At 36.1% G+C, this 22,410-nt stretch overlaps 1 protein-coding gene across 3 annotated transcripts in view; it reads right to left on the reverse strand.

Moving 5' to 3' along the window:
- The window catches only part of UBN2 (ubinuclein 2), an 81,839-nt gene that overhangs the window by 24,950 nt on the left and 34,479 nt on the right, over window positions 1–22,410 (reverse strand). For 2 of the 3 annotated variants that reach the window (XM_033098592.1, XM_033098589.1), the window contains exons 8-14: window positions 18,891–19,020; window positions 15,463–15,581; window positions 14,840–14,953; window positions 14,116–14,259; window positions 13,342–13,392; window positions 10,687–10,729; window positions 5,917–7,458 (exon numbers count right to left, since the gene is read on the reverse strand). In XM_033098592.1, the coding sequence (XP_032954483.1) occupies window positions 5,917–7,458; window positions 10,687–10,729; window positions 13,342–13,392; window positions 14,116–14,259; window positions 14,840–14,953; window positions 15,463–15,581; window positions 18,891–19,020 (2,143 nt within the window). Of the gene's footprint in view, window positions 1–4,879; window positions 5,430–5,916; window positions 7,459–10,686; window positions 10,730–13,341; window positions 13,393–14,115; window positions 14,260–14,839; window positions 14,954–15,462; window positions 15,582–18,890; window positions 19,021–22,410 lie in introns of those variants that run through there. The other variant, XM_033098591.1, reaches the window with a different exon arrangement.

Here is a 22,410-nt window from a genome sequence, read left to right on the forward strand (position 1 = left end):
CTGAGCTGATTCATTTCATATCCTCACGGGCACGCCTCTTACCTCTGCTCTAATGGACACTTCATGGGACAGAATGAAGACTGTGGCGAAAAATGTATTTCAAAGAGCTACCAATATTGGTTTTGGAAATAAGTCTACACTCAGCTCTTCGTCATGTTTACACTCTTGCTTATTTTAATGCCGGTATTAACATCCATTCACTCTTAATCCACTCATTTCTAACCTTAGATTTCCACCTTTGCTCCTAGCTGCTAGCCCTGAACCACTAGTAATTAATCCCATACCATTTCAGTTTGGTCCCTGCAAATGCTCAGCTCTTTTACTGTTTGTCTTACACTCTTTCTCTTACAATCCTTGTAGTTGCAATTCCACACTTACTCTCTCAGAGCCAGCTAACTCAGCATCCGTTACTTTGCTCGTAACATCTTACAGAGATGAGGCCATCCTGGACGTTCTGCCATAGCATCAGCCTTCCCTGCCTCTTCTCCAAAAGTTAACCGACCACCTGACCTATGTCATGACTCCCACCTATGCAGAACTTTCTGGTCCAAGTATCTAGTAGTACTGCACCTTTTCCACGTTTCCTCTGCCTTCTCATAAACAGAGACCTCTCACCTCTTTTTACAACCACAGTTATTCCTGGCTCTTCCTCAACCCCTAGAAACAGCCTGACTTACCTGTATTCCTTTTATTATCAAACTTATTGAATGATAGCCTCTGTTTCCCTCATTACTTAGTCTCTCTTTAATCCCTAGAGGCTGGTATCCATTTCTACTACTTTTCTGAACTCAGATTCCCTAAAGTAAAAGGTAAATTAGAGGGTGTTATGACACTCCTCTACCTGGGCTTTAATGCTATGTTTATGAATAAAAACACTTAAATCAGAAATATGCTCACATTGATGAACTTTTATTGAGAAATTAAATATACTTCATAAAGCTAATTTAACTCTTCGAACAATTTTCTATACCACAGGTAAAGAATTTTTCCCATTTTGACTTATTTCTTCCCTATGTGCACTTATCAACAGATTACAATAAATTTTTCTCAGTATCTAATGTGATCTATTATAGTTTCTGCAACTGTGAGTTTTCTTTTGTAGCCTTATTTTACCAACTCTAAATTTCCCCGGCCAAAAATTTTACATGTTTTACCTGATACATGTTATCTAGTATCAGGTTTATTTTATGTGTTGATGATTCTACCAGTAACATTACTAATTAATAAAGCGTCGATCATTTCAATTCTTAGTTCATGTATGAGAAGAAGGCAGGTGATCTGCCCATACATATATGCCACATTACAGATACTGATACATTTAGTGGTCCATGCCACTGCTGAACAGAAACTGAAGAACACCTTCAAGAAGCTTTCCTTTCTGGCTTTGCCACTCTCTCCAATAGCCTCCCCTTTCATCATCTCCTTTATTTTTAAACTCTCAAATTTATATCTGTAGTTCTACCCTCTCATCTCAATTTCAATGCTGTATATCTAGAAGTTCAGTGAAGAATTTCACTCAAAATCTGCCATTTCCAAACTGAACTCATCATCTGCAATGTCAACTGCTATCAAATAGTCTCAGTCTTGCCCACCCCTCAGGCCTGAAACCGTCGTTTTTAGGCATCATATAGTGAAGGATAAGGCGAACTCATGGGCAACACACCCAGTCTTTTTTTTTTTTTTTTATCACAACTTCCTCTAACACGTAAGCACAAATCTTTATCACTTTATGCTTGGACTTGACTACTTTCTTAGTTTCGTGTTTCTATTGTGCCAATCATGATATACAAAATGGGTGCACGAAGGAAGGAATTACTAAGTTAAAAATAATAATGCTTTGAAGTAATCTGGATAGAAAGGATCCTGCACCAATTTAAGAATTAACAAGAGTTCTTTCTTCTTTTTGATCATAATTCTATTGTAGTCTCAGGGTAAGATGAGGCACACTCCAAGGTAGTGAGCCCCAAGTGGAGCCCCCTGGTGAGAAACATTAAATAGTGCTAATACGGAGAACTCAGGCTTTTCTGCAGGAGGCTAATCTAAGCATTAAAATAGATGGAAAATGTAATAGGGCAACTTCCAAAATTAAGTAACTGAGTATCAGCAATAAAAAATGGTGCCATGCCATCAATGTCTAATATTTTGTACTGTCAAAATACTTCTATATCTCATTTTGTTTATAAAACTAAAACGAAACATCAGATTATCTAACTGTCACATGGGCATTTTTAAGTTTCTCTCTCCTAGAAGGTAAAGACCTTTCAAAAGTGGGGTATCCCACCATTGATATTATTCAGAAACATACAGGAGAAGTTGTCAACATGAAGTAGGCACTAGCTCAGGATAATGCCCCGTAATCAAAAATACTTTCTATGACCTCCACATTTCATTTCCAGGGGAAAATATGAAGGGAAACCTTGCTCTTCCTGTGGTGGGCGTTACACTTTTTTTAACCACGTGTTTTATTTTGGTGAGTGCACCTGTCCCCCATTCTCTACAAAACGGGTGATCCTTTGAAATATCAATCAGACCATGCCCCTCCCCTGTAGAAGGCTCTCCAATAGCTTCCCACTGCGCACGGAATAAAATCCCAGGTCTCTACTGTGGCCCACAAGGCCCTCCGTCACACAGTTCTGGTTTGGCTCCAACCTCCTCACCACCTCTCTCTCCCTAGTCTAGCCATGCAAGTCTACAAGTCAGGCTCTTTCCTGTCGCAGCGTCTTCACACCCACCAGACCGCTTGCCTGGACTGTTTGTTCCATCTGATTTCCAAATGGCTGCTCCTGCTCGTTCCATTCTCAGCTTAAATGCTGCCTCCTCACAGAGGCCTTTCCCAACTCCCTTATCTATGTTAGCAACAATCAAACTCTATTATCATATTATTCCATTTTATTTTTTCATAGCACTTAACGTATTCTTAAAATTTGTGTTTTGCTTATCTTCCCACCTAGAATATATGCTCCACAAGAGGAGGAATCTTGAATATGGGTTCACCCTATTTCCCCAGCACCTAGAAGAGTGCCTGGCACATATCAAACACTTAATAAACATTTGTTTAATAAATGAATTATTTTGGGACTTACAAAGTGGCAAAGACAAGAATCATAGAAAATCAGTCAGTTGAAAGGCAAGAAAGAAGAGGAACACCTTGAGTGGAATGTTATTAAATAGAAAGCAGGTAGAGGTAATAATCTGAACCCAGAAAGATTTTAACTTCTGTTAAACTCAGGACCTGTCACAAATGAGTAGAAAGCTAAAGATGTCTTTCAGACAGGAGCTGAATGTTTTGCAGAAACAGACAGGAAATCAGTTTTTAGTTACTGGACTGCTAGAGACACTGCTAGGCCACTAGGTAGCTGGTAAGATTTCAGTGAGATGGTATGTTAAAAACAAAACAAAACAAAACAAAAAAACAACAAAAAACTTTAGGATCACCAGAGTTAGAAACACCCTTATTCAATTATTGGCCTTTCCTTCAGCCAGACCAGTAAGACAGAACAAAAAGGATCCGATATGAAGGCAGGAACACTAACTAAGGTCTCCAAATCATAATGCCATTACGGAGAGGAAGAAAACCAGGAGGGTGTACCTTTTAGAAACACAAATTTTGCCGTGCAAATTCATGCAGACAAACTAAATGGTAAACGACTTGCATACCAAGTATGTGGGTTCTTTTGGGATAAATGATCAAATACAGGAAGCTTTCTGGAGGAAAAAAAGAAGACTGATAGTGTCTAGAGATAACAAAAGATAAAGAAAGAAAGTGAAGCAAGTGAAAAAAACAACATATTTTTTAACACCAGGAAAAAAGCCAAAAATTGGTAAGAAAGCAAATGAAACTATAGTGTACAAGATTTAGCTCCACAGAGATAATATTGTACACAGTCATGGATTTAACCAAAATTTGTAATTTTACTCTTTCAGGAAAATGGAAAAAATATAAGAGTGCTAAAAGCCTTATTTATAATAATGAGAAGTTAAAGACAATACTAAAATGAATAAATTAAGAGTCTTCCATTTATTCTTATTATTTAAAAACACAGAAAAAAGCTAAGAGAGCTCAAAGTAGTTGACACTAGTAAGGAGGATATGGGGCAGGGAACTGCCATTTCTGTTATAATCTTCTTACATATTCCTTTGATCTAAGTAAAGATTAATTTAAAAAAATAGTCAACATTTTAATAAAGGTAATACAAAAAGGAATGTGGACTAACTCTCAGATCTTAGCTGTAACTTAAATTTTAACATACAATCAATCCCTAATCAGTTTATTTGTTTTTTGTTATTTTCCAATTTCTGATAAAAGTAACGTATATAACTTTATATAAGATAAAACATACGTTAATCCTAGATTTCAATTAATAAAGTATCAGTTAATTGAATTTTGTTCTATATTAGAATTCTGGAATTCATTCAATTGTAAGCCTACGGTAATGGCACGGTGATGATTTGGGTTTTAATTGTATATTGAATACTAATGCTGAGTTTGTAATGAATAGCAGAGAACCTCTATGAACACCAAGGGAAAAATTCTTTCATTAAATATTCCTACTCCACATAAACAGGAAGCAGTACAAAGTCTTAGACAACAGAATTCCATAAACCAATGTCATTTTCAAAGAATATTTAAGAACCTAAGAATACATCATAAATTATTAATTTAAAAAATCTTGTTATGAAACAAAATATTATATAAAACGTACTTTCTTAGAGTCTAAAAAAATACCAGGAAAATATACACAGTGGTGGACTAAATGAGTGATTTTTATTTTCTTTTTGAATTTGCCTACAGTGAACATGTATTACTTTTCAGGAAGAAAAAAGAAAAGAACATTAAAGAAACCAAAACAGTTAATGTGAAAGACAAACCTGAGAAAGTCTCAGAATAGAAAGAAGTGGCAGAAAGATGAAAACAGTAACAGAGAAAATGATATGAAAGGCAGAGATGAAATATATGAGTAATAAAGAGTTCTCAAAAATCCTGTGCCAAAAGGATCAGAAATAACAATCAGACATATAAAAGAACGAAGTATTTTTGAGCTGAAAAAACAGGCAGGTCTGAAACTGAAATATGTTACCATGTTCTAGGCACAAAATTAATGAAAATGAGATAAATCTAGCCAAATTCTGGAAACACTTTCATTTCAACGAAAAAAGAGAAAATCTTACTAGCATTTAGGCAGAGAAAACACATTACTGATAAGGGAACAAAAACTCAGAATGGCCTCAGACTTCTCTATAATCCTAAGTTACAAAGCAAGGGTCAGTTGAGTGGTATTTACAAAATTTGGAGTGAGACACTTATTAGTGACCTAAGAAGTCTATTAAGTGTGACAGCACAGAAACGACCAGGTATGCAAGAGCTAAGGTAAAACAGCTTTCACATTAGCCTTCTTGAAAAGACTCCTTGAGTGAGGCACTCCTGTTAACTGAGAGAGAAATTTCAATTAAAAACTCACAAAGGGGAAACTGTGGTATAAAAGGATTACTGATACTAATTTGACATAGAGAACTATATATGAGTAAAGGCAAAATTCATGCAAAATAAAAATTTGATTAAAAAAGACAAATGGTTAAAGAAAAAATAATATGAATGTATAAATTTAACTGAAAAAAATTAAGAAAGCTGGCCGTAGAAAGTGTACTAGGGTGGGGAAGAGAGAAGTGACTAGTCATATTAAATTTGTAAGTTACTCCTTTGTCTGGACTTTAGTGAAATAGTTTTAAATATGCATTTTAGTTATGTCTTTCAAAAATTCTGAAAGCATGTGATACTTCACTAAAAAAAGCTATAAGCTATTTAATAAGCAAGCTATATATTATTTATATATATATATATATAAATAAGGTTATTAAATGGACTCACAAGATTACAAATCTTACATTTTATCATATGAACGTATGTAACATACATACCTGCACACTGGCTGTTACCACTGAAGACCCTGAGGCAGAGGATGGTCTATGTGGAGTAGACAACGGTTTAGTAGCACCCTGTGTTCCACTTCCTGTTCCCCCAGATAGACTAGTCCTATTAGCTCCGCTTGAGTTAAGGTTGCTACCTCTACTGGCAGGTACATTCATTGCAAGTCCACTCAAGCTATTCTTCCCAACAGTTCCAGTGGATGATGAGTTTGGTAGCTTTGAAGAGGCCTGAAGATTTTTTGTAGACGGAAGGCCTGAAGTGCGATTAGAGGGCAATAAATTCAAGGTCGGAGACTGTCTGCTGATGTTTATTCCACTGGGCTGTTTATGCACGGGGTTGTTACTGCTGGAGTGGCTACTCTGGGCTACTAGTGCATTTGGGCTGGAAGAACTTGGGGATACAGTAGGCTTGGGAGTTGGGTTGGATTTAGAAATCAGTTTAGTTGATACTGAAGGCTTAGCTGACAGAGAGGGCTTGGGTGAGGCAGAAGGCTTAGGTGAGGGCAAGGGTTTAGGAGATGTGGCAGGCTTGGGGGATGCGGCAAGTTTTGGGGATGCAGCCATTGAGAAGGGAGATTTGAAACCCTGCGTGGAGATTTGTGACACCATAGCCTTGGCTAAATAGTTACTGGAGGTAGTGGTGCTAGGTACTGTCCTAGAAACCAGGGAGTGGGACCCTTGAGAACCATTTCCAAGTGAGGGAGTAGACAAGGGAAGGCGGTACATAAGTGTCTTATCTGAATTCTTAGTAAGTGAGGATGAACAGGAAAGCTGGGGATTATTACTTAATTTCACCACTGGGTTGGTCTGTGATTTACTAATGGTTGCTTGTAATGGAGTCACGTAATTTTGCTGGACAGCTGAATGCTGGTGCACCTTTGTTACTTGTGTTAACGAAGAAGCATCTTGGGCCTCGGATGTTCCCAGAGCATGAGAGGAGGCAGCAACTTGGGCTTGGGAGGAAGAGGAGACATGGGTCTGTGAAGAGGAAGCATGAATCTGGCTTGACCTCTGGAGTCCTTGTTGGAGGAGCCTGGCTGGCAAAGGTTCTAAGGAAACTTTAGGGTTCTGAATTGAAGACCCGGCAATAAGGCCCGATGAGATGCCAGTATGAGCTAAATCCTGGGGTTTCTTTGGTACCGGCCCTGTGTGACCAGCAATAAGACTTGACGAATGTGCAGTCTGAGTAGAATCTAGTTTTTTGGGAGTAGCCAGTGGCAGCTTACTCATGATACTTGCTAATTTTTCTTCCCTCAGTCCTGGACGAGGTTTTGCAGTTGGCATGTTTATCCTTGAGCCTGCTGGAGGGCCCTTGTTCCCACTGTTGATAACAGCTAAAGCTTCCGAAACAAGATCAAGTGCAGGTGGATGGAAAGAAAGGTCTTCGTCTAGTGAGTCATCAAGGCAGATCGTCTCCTGGGCTGGTGTAGAACTGGTGGAGGCCACGACAGATGTGCTAGAGCTTGCTGAAGGACCACCAACTGAGGCCACCAAGGATGCAGGAGTTTTCTGGTCCTTTTTTGGACTACACTCCTAGCATAAACAGCATTATATTAGAAAAAAATTAAATGATTAATACAAAATTATAAAGTATTATTTTTAAAGGACTAAGAAATTCTCCTAATGAGTAAAACGCTACTGGAACACTTCTTCAACAGAGATTGTAAAAACCAAAATAATTGTTGAGAGGATAGAGCTCCGGAATGAATTGTGCTCATAAGCCTATCTGATACGTCGCACACAGCTGCATACCTTAGCAAGCCATTCTAAGAAGGCTTCAAACCAAGCTGAAGGAACAGTCACACACGTCACACTGTTGATGAAACTCCCCTCTCCCTCCCCTCTGTCAAATCTTCAGGTATTATTCCAAAGACATTTGTTCAGAGACAATTCTCTTTATTCACCTTGTACCTAGGAGGAATTCTGTCTTTATCTTAAGTCTCTACCCCTCTTGTGTAGTATGGTTTACTAGGATACTGGCTCTCACTTTCTGCTTTCTTGCATTTCTACCTCTTTGTATGCCCTGTCCTGTGGCTACCCATAGCCATTATAGAGAGACACTGATACATCAAACTCCCAGATAATTCAATCCAATTATACTTAAATTATGTTTTCTATTCATTATTGAAGAAGTCATTTGTATTTTTTTCAACATATATTTACTAAGTGTCCACTATGAACAAGGCACTATGCTAAGAAAAGAAGGGAATTAGGAATTAAAATTATGACTACTTCAGAGAATACTTCTTGTTTTTTCAAAAAAATTTAACTTTCTTAAAATTCAAAAAAAAAGTAAGAATTTGAGCACAGTTTAAAATATTCAAAGAGCAAAAGAATTAAAAAGTAACTTTCTCTTAAAAGAGAAATATAAAGTATTCACTTTATTATTTTTTAAGACTAACAAGAAATAAAACTATTACATGAAAATGTCAAATGTTTCTTCAATTTGTTTCAACAAACAAACAAACCCAAGTAAATCCAAAGCCAAAGTCTTGTAGTACAATATGGATTTATACAACCACAGCACTTACCTTAGCCATAGTGGGGAAAGAATGGAGAGCAAGGGTCTTTACCATTACCTTCTAAGGTACTACAGTAAACAAGCTGTTAAGATGCTATTACAATTTTTCTAAGCTTCTATTCTAAAAGCCCTGATTGAAGTCTGTAGTGTAAATGCATTAAGGTAAAAATTGTCTGCTAGGATGAATGGGTAATGCAGATGAGACACGTTTGCTTTGACATGCCATTCAATTATATAATTAGTAAAAATTCCAATATTAGAAAAAGTAGAGAAACTGAGACTGAGGGAGTGTATCAGAATAACACTGGTAGCGTTACCAGTATAAAATTGCTGTTTTAAGTGTATTAACAATTTTTTCTTTATAAGAAAACATTAAAACCACCTGAGAGAGTACAGTGTAGATTTACATTGGCAGAGAAAATTGTTCAGGACATGTATTTCACTCACAAAAGTAGGTTATCCCATTAATATGCAATGTTAATTCAATCTGAATAAATGAATGGTTGGATAGATGGATGGATGGAGGAGAAGGGACAGAGATCCAGAAGGAGAGAAGGCAGATGGGTACCAGGAAGTTGAGCTTTTTTCTCTGAGTGAGCAGAAATTTCTGGGTATTTTTACTTTTCTCCTTCTTATTTTTCTGTATTGTTTGCATTTTCTTTTCACTGTGTTTCCTTATATTACCTCTCCAATTAAAATAGGTATTTGAGGAGTCGTACGATGGGGAAAAACCAAATCAGCAATATAGGTTTTCCATTTTGGGAAAAAGTAAAAAGTAATTTAATCACAAAGCAACAAAACAGGTAATTCCCCTATACTAACACATCCATTATTAGAATCCTGATAAATTAATCATATGTTTGAATAGATGTATCAAAATTTAACCAACCCTTAATGGAGGGTATTAGGAGTTTAAAAATAAAGTGTCAAAACAAAGCATGAACTCAACAAATTTAATAAAATATTGGCTCAATATTATTTGAACTAGAAGACAAAGGTTACTGAGAGGACTGTTTACTCTGTATTCAAAGAGCCTCTGAAATTAAAAGTTAAGACGGTCAGAGAGCAACAAATATTTTGACCTTCTGGCCATAACCTTATAAGCAAAGAAACTCATCTATTCAAAGAGACGAAGGTTATGAGAAAAGTCTAAAACTTAAGGGGTGGGCTTTCATTACAATTTTAATTTCAAGTGATTAGTTTCCACCTCTAAAGGTTACACTTGGTTCTTTCTTAACTCTACTTATCTATTTTGATAGCATATTTTTAATCCCCTCTTCTATTTCTTTAAATTATTTTTAAAAATTTAAGTGAAATTACTTTATGTTCTAAACCCAATAATTCGATCACTTGTCCTTTTAGGGATCTAATACTGTTGTTTCTGCTGACTCACTCATAGTAACTTATTTCCTCACGGATTCTGTATTTTCAGAGTGGAAGCTCATGTTTGACACAGTATATCTGTGATAAGCTGTTGAGGTCTGTGTTTTTCCAGAGAGAATTTGATTTGCCAGTTGCTCTGAGTTAACACTAATCTAAAAACTTCAGGTTATTTTCTCAGCTTGAGGTTTTCCCAGATCATAGAGGTAGAATAAATTAAACTAAACTGAGGGAAATTCTCAAGGAGGATTATTTTCTCCTAATCCAGAACGTAGGCAAAGACACACAAGTTTCTTAACATTTCTGTTAGTGAGTGGCTTTCTTTTCTAGTCCTTTGTCTTACTAAAGATGTTATCCTTTGAGGGTCCCACGTTTATGCACAGTTTCATTCTAATTCTCAATCTATATTAGCCCAAGAAAACCCAATCTGCTGCGCTCTGAGAAGAAATTTAAAAGTAAATCATAAGGTCACGTATAGAAATCAGCAAATGCCACAAAAGGCAACCAAAATTTCAGTAGCAGATTAACACTATGGCAGCTAATTCTTTGTTTGGGACTTTAGGATTTCTCTTACATATTGCAATCTCAGCTATGCTTTTAAAGGGTACCTGTTATATTTTATCCAGCAGTTCTAAGTAGTGTTAAGCCTTACAGTGTAACTAATATATGCAAATTTCTCACTGCTACACAGTCATCTATTCTCCCAAATACAATGGTTCTAGGATTTTTACAAAGTTTGAAAGCACACATCTTGAGTATGGTACATGTCGATCTATGCTGAATACCACGTCCTTTTCATCTTAAGAATGCCTTTCAACATTCACCATTATGATTAATGAAAGATTTGGTTCAATACTTACCTTCACCTTGGGTTTAGGTGGAGGAATCACCTTTTTCTTTGCCCTAAAGATTAAAAAGGAGGCCATTTCAGTAGCAGTTAGGTCACTCATGAGGAAATTATAACATATAATCTTGTAATTACATGGGTAAATAATTTCTTCTGCTATCTGGACAGCACATTGGAAGGGAGGAACTGTATATAAGTGCTGAATTTATACTGAATGTACAGCAACATTTCCCCCAAGTTTGATTAACTAGAACAAAGGCCAAACCATTAGTAAAATAGGAAATGTAGATAATAAAGTTTTTCAAAAAAATTAAATGTAAATATTCAAAGTAAAATAAAAATAACTCAAAATAGGCTAAAAAAGCTGCATAAGGAGATTCACTTCTAAGAATTGGTAAGAATTTATAATTATAAGAAAACAGAGCTTTAAGAAACTTCAAGCTCAAATTAGTTCATGCCAAAAAGTTGTAAATAAAATAATATTTAAAAAACAAAATAAAAATTTCTCAAACTTGGGCCAGCGGGTGGCTCAGGTGGTTGGAGTGCCGTGCTCCTAACGCCGAGGTCGCTGGTTCGATTCCCACATGGGCCAGTGAGCTGCACCCTCTACAGCTAAGATTGTGAACAACATCTCTGCCTGGAGCTGGGCTGCTGTGAGCAGCCGGAGCTCGGCATGAGCTGCAGCGGGCTGCTGTGCTGCCCTGGGCTACCATGTGCTGCCCTGGGCTACCATGTGCTGCCAGGAGTGGCCAGTGGCCAGCATGAGTGGCCGGCAGCCGGCGAGAGCTGCCGTGAGCTGCTGTGAGCGGCCAACCGATGACCAGCGACCAACAGCCTCAGCCACGAGGAGCGCAAGGCTCCTCATACCAGCATGGGCCAGGGAGCTGTGACCTACACAACTAGACTGAGAAATAACGGCTTTGGGGTGGGGGGCAGAAGAACGGGGGCAAAATTTCTCGAACTTTTAAAGAAAATTGTTTTTAATATAAAAATTCAAATAAAAATCTCAAAATGACAGAAAAAAAGACAAGGAGAAATACCATGGAATCTTGGAACCTTTGGAAACCAGTGTGAAATTGTTGGAAGTTAAAAGAATCTTATGAATGCCACAGTACGAGAAAGTACTCAAATGTCTGTTGAATAATTAAAGGGCTGACAAGCTAAAATACCTCACATTGTCTGAATATTTCTATTTCACTAAGTTAAATGTCTTTAACTAAATTAACAAGTATCTTGATTAAAACTGCCAATCTACAACTTCATTAAGGCAACAGTAATTTTCAGTTTTTTTTTTTGATAAAGACTACTTGGACAAAAGACTTCCGGGCCCACCTACCTCATAAATTCCTACTTTCTGGGACAAAACAAAACAAAATTAGTTATAATAATGAAACTGTAAAAAAAAGAAACAAAAACCCTGCAGGAGAGGATGTACGTAAACACCTGCTTTAGAATTAAAGGAATGAATTATTTATACTTGAATTGTAATGTCTATGTGATTTTAGGCCTATAGGGAAATTAAGGGCCAGAAACAGTATTGACACAAATACATATTTAAAAAAATTATATATGTATGTATGTATTCCCTGCCCCTAAGCCACGTGCAACAAAGTAAACCTATAATACCTGGGGTGCCCAAAAAATGCATACACATGACTTGTAGTTATATTTTGTTATTGAACATTACAATTTTAATACAGTTTTTTTCTTTCTTAAAATGTGTATACATTTTTTGGGCACCCTCTGTATATGAAACCAAATTACTCCAAATTTATACTCAAAAAACAAGAATAGTAAGAACTGAAAACCATAACCAACTCAATACATCTCTGATGGTATACTAACAAACTGTCCCTCTTAAGAACTGTAAAACAGTTCATCTATTATTAAGTGTATACAAGGAGAGGGGGAATTTTGTAATGTTACACAGATGCTAACCAGATCGCTTAGCAGAGTGACTTACTAATTTTTATACTTTATTAACCCCTTAATAGTATACTTCTAGGCTACAGAGAATTAGCCCTAAGTTGTAGGTTAAAAAAAAAAAAAAATTCTTGTTGAGTTAACCAGTATTCACCGAAAAAATGTAACCAAAGAAAAAAATCTTGCCTTTCTACCACCTGTCAGGAGGATAAGAGACCTTCCTTAGTAATCACATCACTAAGGAAATATCAGTTTTGAACAGAAGGAAGGACATGAAGAGTATATTAATTTTGTGGAATAAAACCCTTTACAAGGCAAGGAGGTGTAAGTATGGATGTAGAACTGTCTTGGAAAGCACTATAGGTTACTTATGTAGATGGTCATTAAGAAAAAGGACACAAAAGCACTGAAGGGCAGAGGCCTAGGAACTAAGGAAACATGAGAGCCTTCCTGTTTACACGGCTCCTTACCACCAGATCTCAGGCCAATGCATGTTACGTTACGGATTCAGGGTTTTGGAGACTAGCCTGAGAACTGTGGAATGGACAAATGTGTTCTGAGGTCTACATAGTCAATATTACAAACGATTTTTTTTTTTTTAAAGGCAGTGGTGGTAACATGGAGATTGTCCAAATGTATGTTTAAGTCTGATTTCACCTAGCATTTAATAAATGATACTTTTTTTACTAAAGCACATAATGTGAATAAAAATAAATGAAGAAATCTGGAGTCTGCATTTACTCACGGAGCAGAAGTAAGATGATTGTGTACTCTCCGGCTTTCCTTAAAAAGCATTCTGGAAAAATTAAAAGGACACCATTTTTTTTTTAATGGCAGATAAATAACATGATTACTTTATCATTTTAAGCATTTGATTTTCAACATGCTAAATTATTTGCTTATTTACCAAGTAAAAGTCATAATGGTACAGTAAATTCAATAATCTATTTTATGAGGAGTTTTCATATCACCTCTATTTAAACAGAAGACATCTATTGATTTAAGATGCAACTCTTTAAGATGACAGGTTGAAATAGCCAAGTCTATGAATTTTAGTGAATTCTTTACTTAACTATTTACACTTTAAGTTGGGCTACTCATAGTTCCTGAGATACCATTCCACATTTGACTACTTTCAATAAAATCTAAGGCTGTGACTCTAAATCTTGCATTCAGTTCCTTATCTTCACAATATCCATATGAAATTACTCTCCCAAAATTCATAACCGTCTTCCCCCTTCCATTTTTATCTAACATATTCAGATGCAAAAAAGAAACAGTGATTGGTTAAAAAAAAATCACCTTTATGCATATTTCTATATCTCTATTTCCATGAAATTAATTGTATAGTCTTTTAAGTGCGTGAAGTTTTTGAAGCAGAGATCATCTGTGATAACTGCATAGAATGTTAAATACATTAGGTTTTTAGCAAAATGTCATATATGTGTGTGTGTATATATGTATCTTTAATAATAGCAATAAGAAAGTAAAATAAAATCTAGGATGTCATATTTCTTACCTTGCCTGCATCCAGCCCTTAGGCCACAAAGGTTTTACCTCTGTCTCCATAAAGGATTTAAGATAATCCTCAGCAGACTGGCTTTTATTTGGCTCTAACTCATAGCATCCCAACTTGATCTCAACGAGGTTACATAACAAAGTTCTAAACAGATTAAAGATATATATTTATATATAAACGTGACTACAAAATTGTAGAAAATTAAGCTTGAAACAGATTTTTTAAAAAGCCCACAAATCTGACAGCAATAGTAAAGAATATTACCTGAAGAATTCAAAGATGATATGAAGATAATAATTTCTAACATACATCCTTCACTGCACTACAGCCAAATCCCCAAATGAAACAATTTCCTTTGGTACCTTTAATCTAGGCACCAAAGATTGAAAGGGGTAGTCCTAACTAAACCCTTAATTAGGATACAGGATCACTGGTAAGAAAGATAACTGATTACATGAGTATATTAAGTCCTTCACCTTCTGAAACAAGTATATGACTTAATAACTAAAAAATTAGCTTATAAAAAGCATTGTATGAAAATAAAAGTGATAGCACTCTAAAAATATTTGGATCGAATCAATCTTCTCTTGAATAAATTTTTCCTAAATATTAATCTTTGGTTGCTTTAAATCTAGTCTTCCATTTACTGTATATTGTTTTTATAAGATACCTTACTCCTGCATTATCTATTTAGTTAAAAGCAAAGGCTTTGGTTAAATCTTACCTAATGGTGTCATCCCAGTGGAATTTCTTTCTTGGTCCTATGACACGTTTCCCTGGCTTCTCATCATCATCTTCCTCTGATCCATTTTTTTCTCGTTCTTCATCTGTCTGCAACCTAACAAAGAAAAACATTTTATGAAGCAAAGTTTTAATTCAACATTGCCTATAATATGCTCCTTAGAAAGTTGAATTGCTTAATTGGATGTTAACTCACAAAACAAGGTAAACAGAAAATCTACCTTTCCACCTATGATTACTTTGAATTTCAAGTGTGTTATAAAGTGACTTAGTAAATAAGGTCTTCAAACTATAATATAAAGGCATGAACACTTATCTTTTAGTTCAGAGTATATTTGTGTCCAACCTCAGCAAGTCAAGTTGGTCAACATGTGAAATGTCTGACCTGCTTTCATCAAACCCATACACTAAATCAACACATCTTTTGCCTTTGACATCAAAGCAATTGAACGGGAAGTGATGTGTAATTTAGAAAATATTCAATTATACAATTTCAGTGGTATATGTGGATTTCTACTTGGTGATTAAGTCCACTTAAGACCAATCCCTAACATCTATAAGTATTTCTCAAGTGCAAAAGCCAGTCCCAAGAGAAAAGGTACATACTTGGCACACTTAGCTTGACTCCGAGCCTGGCAGTCCTCCTGGTATTTAAATAGCTGTTCAGGCATGACATTGCTAACAGCCAGTTTCAGTTTCTGCAGAGGTTCTCTTAAACGATCATCCTGAGAAAAAAACAAACTAAAAGTTTTTTCAAACATATTTACAAAACATATTTGGCAAGCAGATTCTCAAAAGATGAAATGTTTTAGATACTGATTACAGATGTGAAGTGTGAACGTATTTAAATATGGACACTTTTTCTACAATGACTTTTCCTAATGCACATTGGATATAAGATTAGGATGACCATACTTACCAGGTAGCCAAAGAGTTCCGGTTTTTGCCTGTTGCCCCAGCATAAGTATTAATAGTATTCCTTTACATTTTTAAAAATGCCCCAGGTTTTGGCCAATAAATTATACAGACACTTCAACGGTAATACAAATGATTAAATAAAGAACAAAGTCTGCACTGCGTGGACTACTAATGGTTAACCCCCATTATGATGGGGAACCAGTACCACAGGAAGAGATGCTGCTTTGGAACACTGCAATTGCACAATTTGGTTTGGATGACTACCAACAGGATATTGGCATCCTGTTCTCTCCTTTATTGTTAGTAATTGTGACTTACGTTGTAAGCAAAGATGCAAAGTCAAGGCCAAAGTGAAAGAGGAAACTGGAAGACTTTTATTCATGTGGGCTCAGGGCAAAAAGAAAAGCAAGTAAATTTGTATCTGAAAGGTTTAATCAACTAATTTATTATTTTCATCTTGTAAGTAACAAGATATATATGTAACTAAAATGTAAGTTTATTAGTCATAAGTACAGAAATATTCTAAGTCTTTGCTTTTCTTCACTGACATAACTATTTTTAAAATGTGATTTTTGGTAAGGAGAAGATTTTTAGGAATACAATTATGTTATGGCAGGTTTATTTTACAAATTAAAACATTTTATTTTATTAATAATATTTATCTTATTAAAAACAGAACACAAATATTACTAATAAGCATTTTACCTATTTCATGCATATCAATTAATAAATATTACTGCAATATGACAGTGTCTGCTATAAAATCCCAGTTTAAAAAATGTGAACATCCAGTATTATGGTTCCTGGGAGATCACTTTTTAAGAATTATGTAACTGAGATTATATGCCTGGGAACAACCCAAATATCCACCAACAGTAGAAAGAATAAATTAATTGGGATATATTCATACACTGGAACACTGTTCACATAGTAAAAATGATGGAGTCCCACCACATGTAAAGACATATAAATTGAGGTGCATAAGGTTGAGTATAGAAAAGCAAGATGCAGAAGAAAACACACAGTTTAAGTCTACGTATTTACATGAAGCTTAAAAACATGCAAAACCAAACAATATAATGTTTACATTTTCAAACATATGTGATAAAACCATCTAAAGAAAAGCAAGGGTAATATAAATGCCTTTCTTCTATAGACAATAGGGATATTAAGTAACTTCAGACATCAATCTTGAAATGTTCCTTAGAACATTTTTAGGAAATGTTCTTAGAAAATATTTTATAATGTGCAAAATGTTGTTTCCTAACTTCTAGTTCTTTTTTTTTTATTTTTTTTATTATTACCCATTTGTATCTCCTGAACTTATGGCAGTAACCTCCAACTGTAAATGTCTGAAGGAGCCAGGCATAAGCACAAAATCTGAGATCTCAGATAAATTTCATTGGTTCATTAACCTGCTTTGAACTGAGAAAGAACTATAGTTTTTCAGTTCAAAACAAGTAGTCTATTAACAGAAGTATAGTACCTATACTAAAGAATTCTGTCAGATCACACCTAGTACAGTGACCCAGGATACCACTTGTTCCCCCATTTGTACTTCGGTGGACGTTGGATAGCTATGTTTTGCTGTGTGACTCTCAACCCCTGGCCAGGAAAGTTTAGGTTGATCCAAGACAGTATAATCAGACTTTTTTTGTCCCAAGAATTTGGATTGGGATGAGAGACCTGAGTCAGTCTCTTTGTGTGGCTTTTCTGTAATATAAGACCTTGGGAATCGAGTAATCTTATCTGCAGATGTACATAAAAGGACAAAAATGAGATGTGGGGAGAGGCAGAGAGAAAAAGAGTTAATTCAAATAATCGGTTCCCATCCTTCCTAGCTGTGTTCTTGCCCTTAATTCCATTAAATACCTTTATTCATAGAAAAGTCTTTTTTCTCATTACACTGCATTCAAGTTCTTTTCTATTACTTTCTGTTAAAGTTATAAATATTTTAAAAATATACAGGCAAACAAATCAGTAAGGGAAAAGTAACCAGGACAATGAAAGTACTGAAAACCATTTTAGATGAAGTGAAGAAGGGGACATGAGAAAAGCTTTAAAAAAATATAAAGGCCGGGCTGGCCCGGTGGCTCAGGCGGTTAGAGCTCCATGCTCCTAACTCCGAAGGCTGCCGGTTCGATTCCCACATGGGCCAGTGGGCTCTCAACCATAGGTTGCCAGTTCAATTCCTCGAGTCCCGCAAGGGATGGTGGGCTCCGCCCCCTGCAACTAAGATTGAACACGGCACTTTGAGCTGAGCTGCCGCTGAGCTCCCGGATGGCTCAGTTGGTTGGAGCGCATCCTCTCAACCACAAGGTTGCCAGTTTGATTCTTCGACTCAAGGGATGGTGGGCTGCGCCCCCTACAACTAGCAATGGCAACTGGACCTGGAGCTGAGCTGCGCCCTCCACAACTAAGATTGAAAGGACAACAACTTGACTTGGGAAAAAAAGTCCTGGAAGTACACACTGTTCCCCAATAAAGTCCTGCTCCCCTTCCCCAATAAAATCTTTAAAAAAACCAAAATAAATATAAAGGCCACAAAGTGGACAAATGACTAGATGTGTAAATGGACTCAAAGGCACAATTAGGACCAACAGGGTAAAAGCACTTGGATTTGGCTCAACGTGTGGAAGAACTTTCTGAGACTGTTTGAAATAAGCTGCTGACCAATGGAAGCATTTAACTTGGACAATCGCTTAGTTGGGTTGTAGCCAAGGAGAACCTAGCAAAACATGGATAATTACACTAAGTAATCTTTAAATTTACATGCAACTCTGTGATTCTTTTCATTAATCCGTGTATGTCTATACAGATCCATTCAGGAATAAGAATATTGAGCTCTAAATATGTCAGATTATTTGTTGAAGGTAAATTTTGTCAGCTGTGGAACTGAGGTTAATTTACCAGCCCAAGAATCTACGCCTTAGAAAGCATTATTTTTCACCTAAACCTATCAATTATTGAAAAGTGTCTTTTTCCAAGTGCTCCAACATGCCTTTAATATACATACAACATGACTATAAAGCAATTAATACGCAAACGCCCCAAACAGAAACCAGCGTCTTTACAGATTACAAAACCCCTGGTGTAGATATTGCTTCTCCCCTTACCTGGACATTGAGATGCAACTTCTTTAGACGTTTTACCAGTGTTTCTTTATTGCATGGCACAAAAGCTTCAAGATGGGAGTAGACACCACTACGAATGACAGGGCCTAGTTCCTGTAGCTGTAACTCAATGCTGACCAAAAGCAACAAATAAACAGAGTTTCTTTTAGGTACCAACATACAAGCACAGAGGCAAAAGCAGTGATTCTTTTCTCATTTTACTTTTCCATGATTTCCCAGACAGTATTTTTCAAAGGAAAAAAAAAATCAATAAATAGTAATGCTACAGAAAATTTCGATGAGTCTCATTTAAGAGTAGAATTTATATAACCACAAACAAGCTGGCAAATAATTTTTTCATGACAGGAAATTTACATTTTTGGGTAAAGCACAGGAACTCCATTATTAACCAAAAGCTCATTTCCTCAAAGAGTTATCATACTTCTCCTTACTCTCCCTCACCATTGGTGCAATTGCTATACTAGTGAGTCACATAGTTTCAATGAGTTCTAAGAATATTCTTTCCTTAGAAGGTGTTTGAAAAAATTTCAGATTCCAAAGAGGTAAAACTCTTCTGGCTGCACACAGACTGTTTTATCCATCTTTGTTTCCCTTCTTGTGCCTGCAGTACAAACTAGATATTTAATACTTTGTTCAATTTATTCCAATTCTCCAGTTCCCATTTCCATTTATAAACTAGGTTTTAAGATAGAAATCACGTTGTTAAATGGGTACTTCACCTAATAATTATTAAAAAAATAAAAGGAAAAACCATCATATTCTCAGCAGGACAAGCCTACGAGTAAATAATTGAGTTTCTTCCAAGATAGAAGACAATGCATCTGGCAGCTGCTACTGTAGATGAGAACAGACATTAAGATGAAGGCCAAGATCAAAGTGGGACTCTTGGCAACAAACTATACCCAAATTTTCACATTCTTTAAAGAGAAGGTGCAGATGATAAATACTTTTCCCAAGTGTAAGATGCATCCAAAGACTCAAATAACAGCTTCTGGGAAAGGAACCCTGCCCTATCAAATGTATCCATTGTTTCTAAGATAATATTGCAAATTCAGGAACAATGAAATGTGGAAAACTATGTTCCTTAGACCTGGCAATAGAAAATTCTTGGTATTAGAGAAGCCAAACACAATTTTAAAAATGGGAAGAACTTCAAGACCTGTAAGAACCAGAGGATCAAATGCAAAGGTTCATATGAAAAACAATCACTATGGTCATGAGTTCTGTGTATAAACATTTGGTTAAAGACCAGTGTGTGGTTAGATCTCCATTAAAAGTCTAGACTCTGGGTGGGAAGCTTTCTAGGTTTGCCCCACTATTAAAGATTAGTTGAGGCTGAAAATAAAATGGTGACTCCAAGTAATAAGAGATTCCAAGTAAGGATAGATTGACTGAATGACCTACTTATAAAAATCAGTGGTTTCCAAAGAGATGGTAACTCAGTAACAGGAAGAGCTGACTCCCTGCTCCTAAGCCAATAATACTAGGGAAAAAATTAGAGAAACATACTAACCCTCGAGGTTATTGACTGTATTTGTTTGTCACAAATATATACAATTCCTATTTGAGAGGAGTATGCAGTTATGTGCCACGTAATGACATTTTGGTCAGTGACGGACCACATGGATGACAGTGGTCCCATATAATTATAATGGAGCTGAAAGTTCCCTATCACTTAGTGACGTCACAGCCATTGTAATGTCTATCATTTACTCCTGTGCTTGTGGTGATGCTGGTGTGAGAAAGCCCACGAGCTGCCAGTCGTAGTATAACAACACATACAGTTATGTACACCATCTAATACTTGATAATAATAAACGGTTACTGGCTTATGTATTTTCTATACCATATATTTTTATTGTTTTTTTAATTATTCTTTCTACATATATGTATGTATGTATGTATGTATATATGTATATATATGTAAATACATATATATATATAAAATAAACATTTGCTACAAAATAGTATGCTGTTACACCAGTAGCAGCCTTATACGTCTTATGTTTACCTTGTGTCTTGATTGCGTCATTTTTTCTTATGCTTGATTTAATCTCGTGTTGTTTTATAAATTCAGTGTAGCCAAAGTGTACAGTGTTTATAAAGTCTACAGTCACGTCCTAGGCCTTCACATTCACTCCCAATCACTCACTGACTCACCCAGAGGAACTTCCAGTCCTGCAAGCTCCATGCATGGTAAGTGCCCGATACAGGTGGACCATTTTTTATTTTTTATGATGTATTTTTTACTGTACACTTTCTATGCTTAGATACGCAAATATTTACTATTGTGTTACAATTGCCTACAGTATTCAGTACAATAACGTGCTGTACAGGTTTGAGGCCTAGGAGCAACAGGTTACATTCCCAACAGCCTATGTGTGTATTAGGCTACCATCCAGGTGTATGGAAGTACACTCTGTGATGTTCGCACAATGAAATTGCTAACAAAACGTTTCTCAGAACGTATCCCCATCATTAAGCAGCACATGACTATTTTGAATACACATCCCCTTTAATTTTTTTTCCTAAGAATTCCAATCTTCTAAGGTTTAAGAAGTATCTGGGGACAACTACAAACACATGACAATGAAAGGGTGAATTTCAGATATTCTCACATTTATTTCATAAAGAAATAAAGGTTCTCCTGAAGTGGTGAACTTTCTTGAGTCCTGCCCCCTTCTTTCCATCGGGCTTCTTTTCCTTCTTTAAGTGAAATCTATCCAAAAGCAGATTTTCATGCATGAAAGTTATTATGAATGGGACTGAAACCTCTGATAATCAATTATGAGCATGAGATCACTAAAGACTCTAAATGGATGAAACGAAAATATATTGGGACCATCTGCTGTTAATGCATGAGAGAACAAACATGGGTTTTGTTGAGTAAATATCCCTGTCTATACAAGGCTCTCATTTGTCCCTGGAGAAGCTTCAGAGAAATGCAACATGGGAATCCATAGCTGAAGCAATGGCAACCTTTGTAAATAAGACTCTCCTGTTCAAGAATATTCAGTGATAACCACTATGGTATTTTCACGCAGGATTCTAGAAATACAGTCATTTTCTCATATGGAAGATATATGACATATCTTCCTATTCCATCAACTCCCTCTTTTTTAAAAAAAAACAAAACATTTTTTCTGATTCAATCAGTTTAAAACACCAGTAAAAGAAAAACTCTAAGTCCAAATGAATTCTGGAACCTACCGAATTTCTTGGCTTTTTACTCAACTATTCCAAATATCCTATCAATATTGTCCAAATAACACAATCATCAAAAACTACTAAGTGATGAAAGACTTAGAGAGCAATAACCCAAACTAAAAATCCCAAATAGCTCTTATCGTATAGCAAGTATTCCAAAGCCTATTGATGCGTTAACTGAAAATAGACAAGAGCTGAGTTCGTCCCTCTTATCCCTGAACAACTACTTTATTCAGGTGGGCTGGTTCTAGGGTTCCCTAAAGGCCTGCTGTAGAACAGGTTAGAAATGTGGTTG

Source organism: Rhinolophus ferrumequinum, chromosome 26 (assembly GCF_004115265.2).
Source record: "Rhinolophus ferrumequinum isolate MPI-CBG mRhiFer1 chromosome 26, mRhiFer1_v1.p, whole genome shotgun sequence".
Lineage (NCBI taxonomy): Eukaryota > Metazoa > Chordata > Mammalia > Chiroptera > Rhinolophidae > Rhinolophus > Rhinolophus ferrumequinum.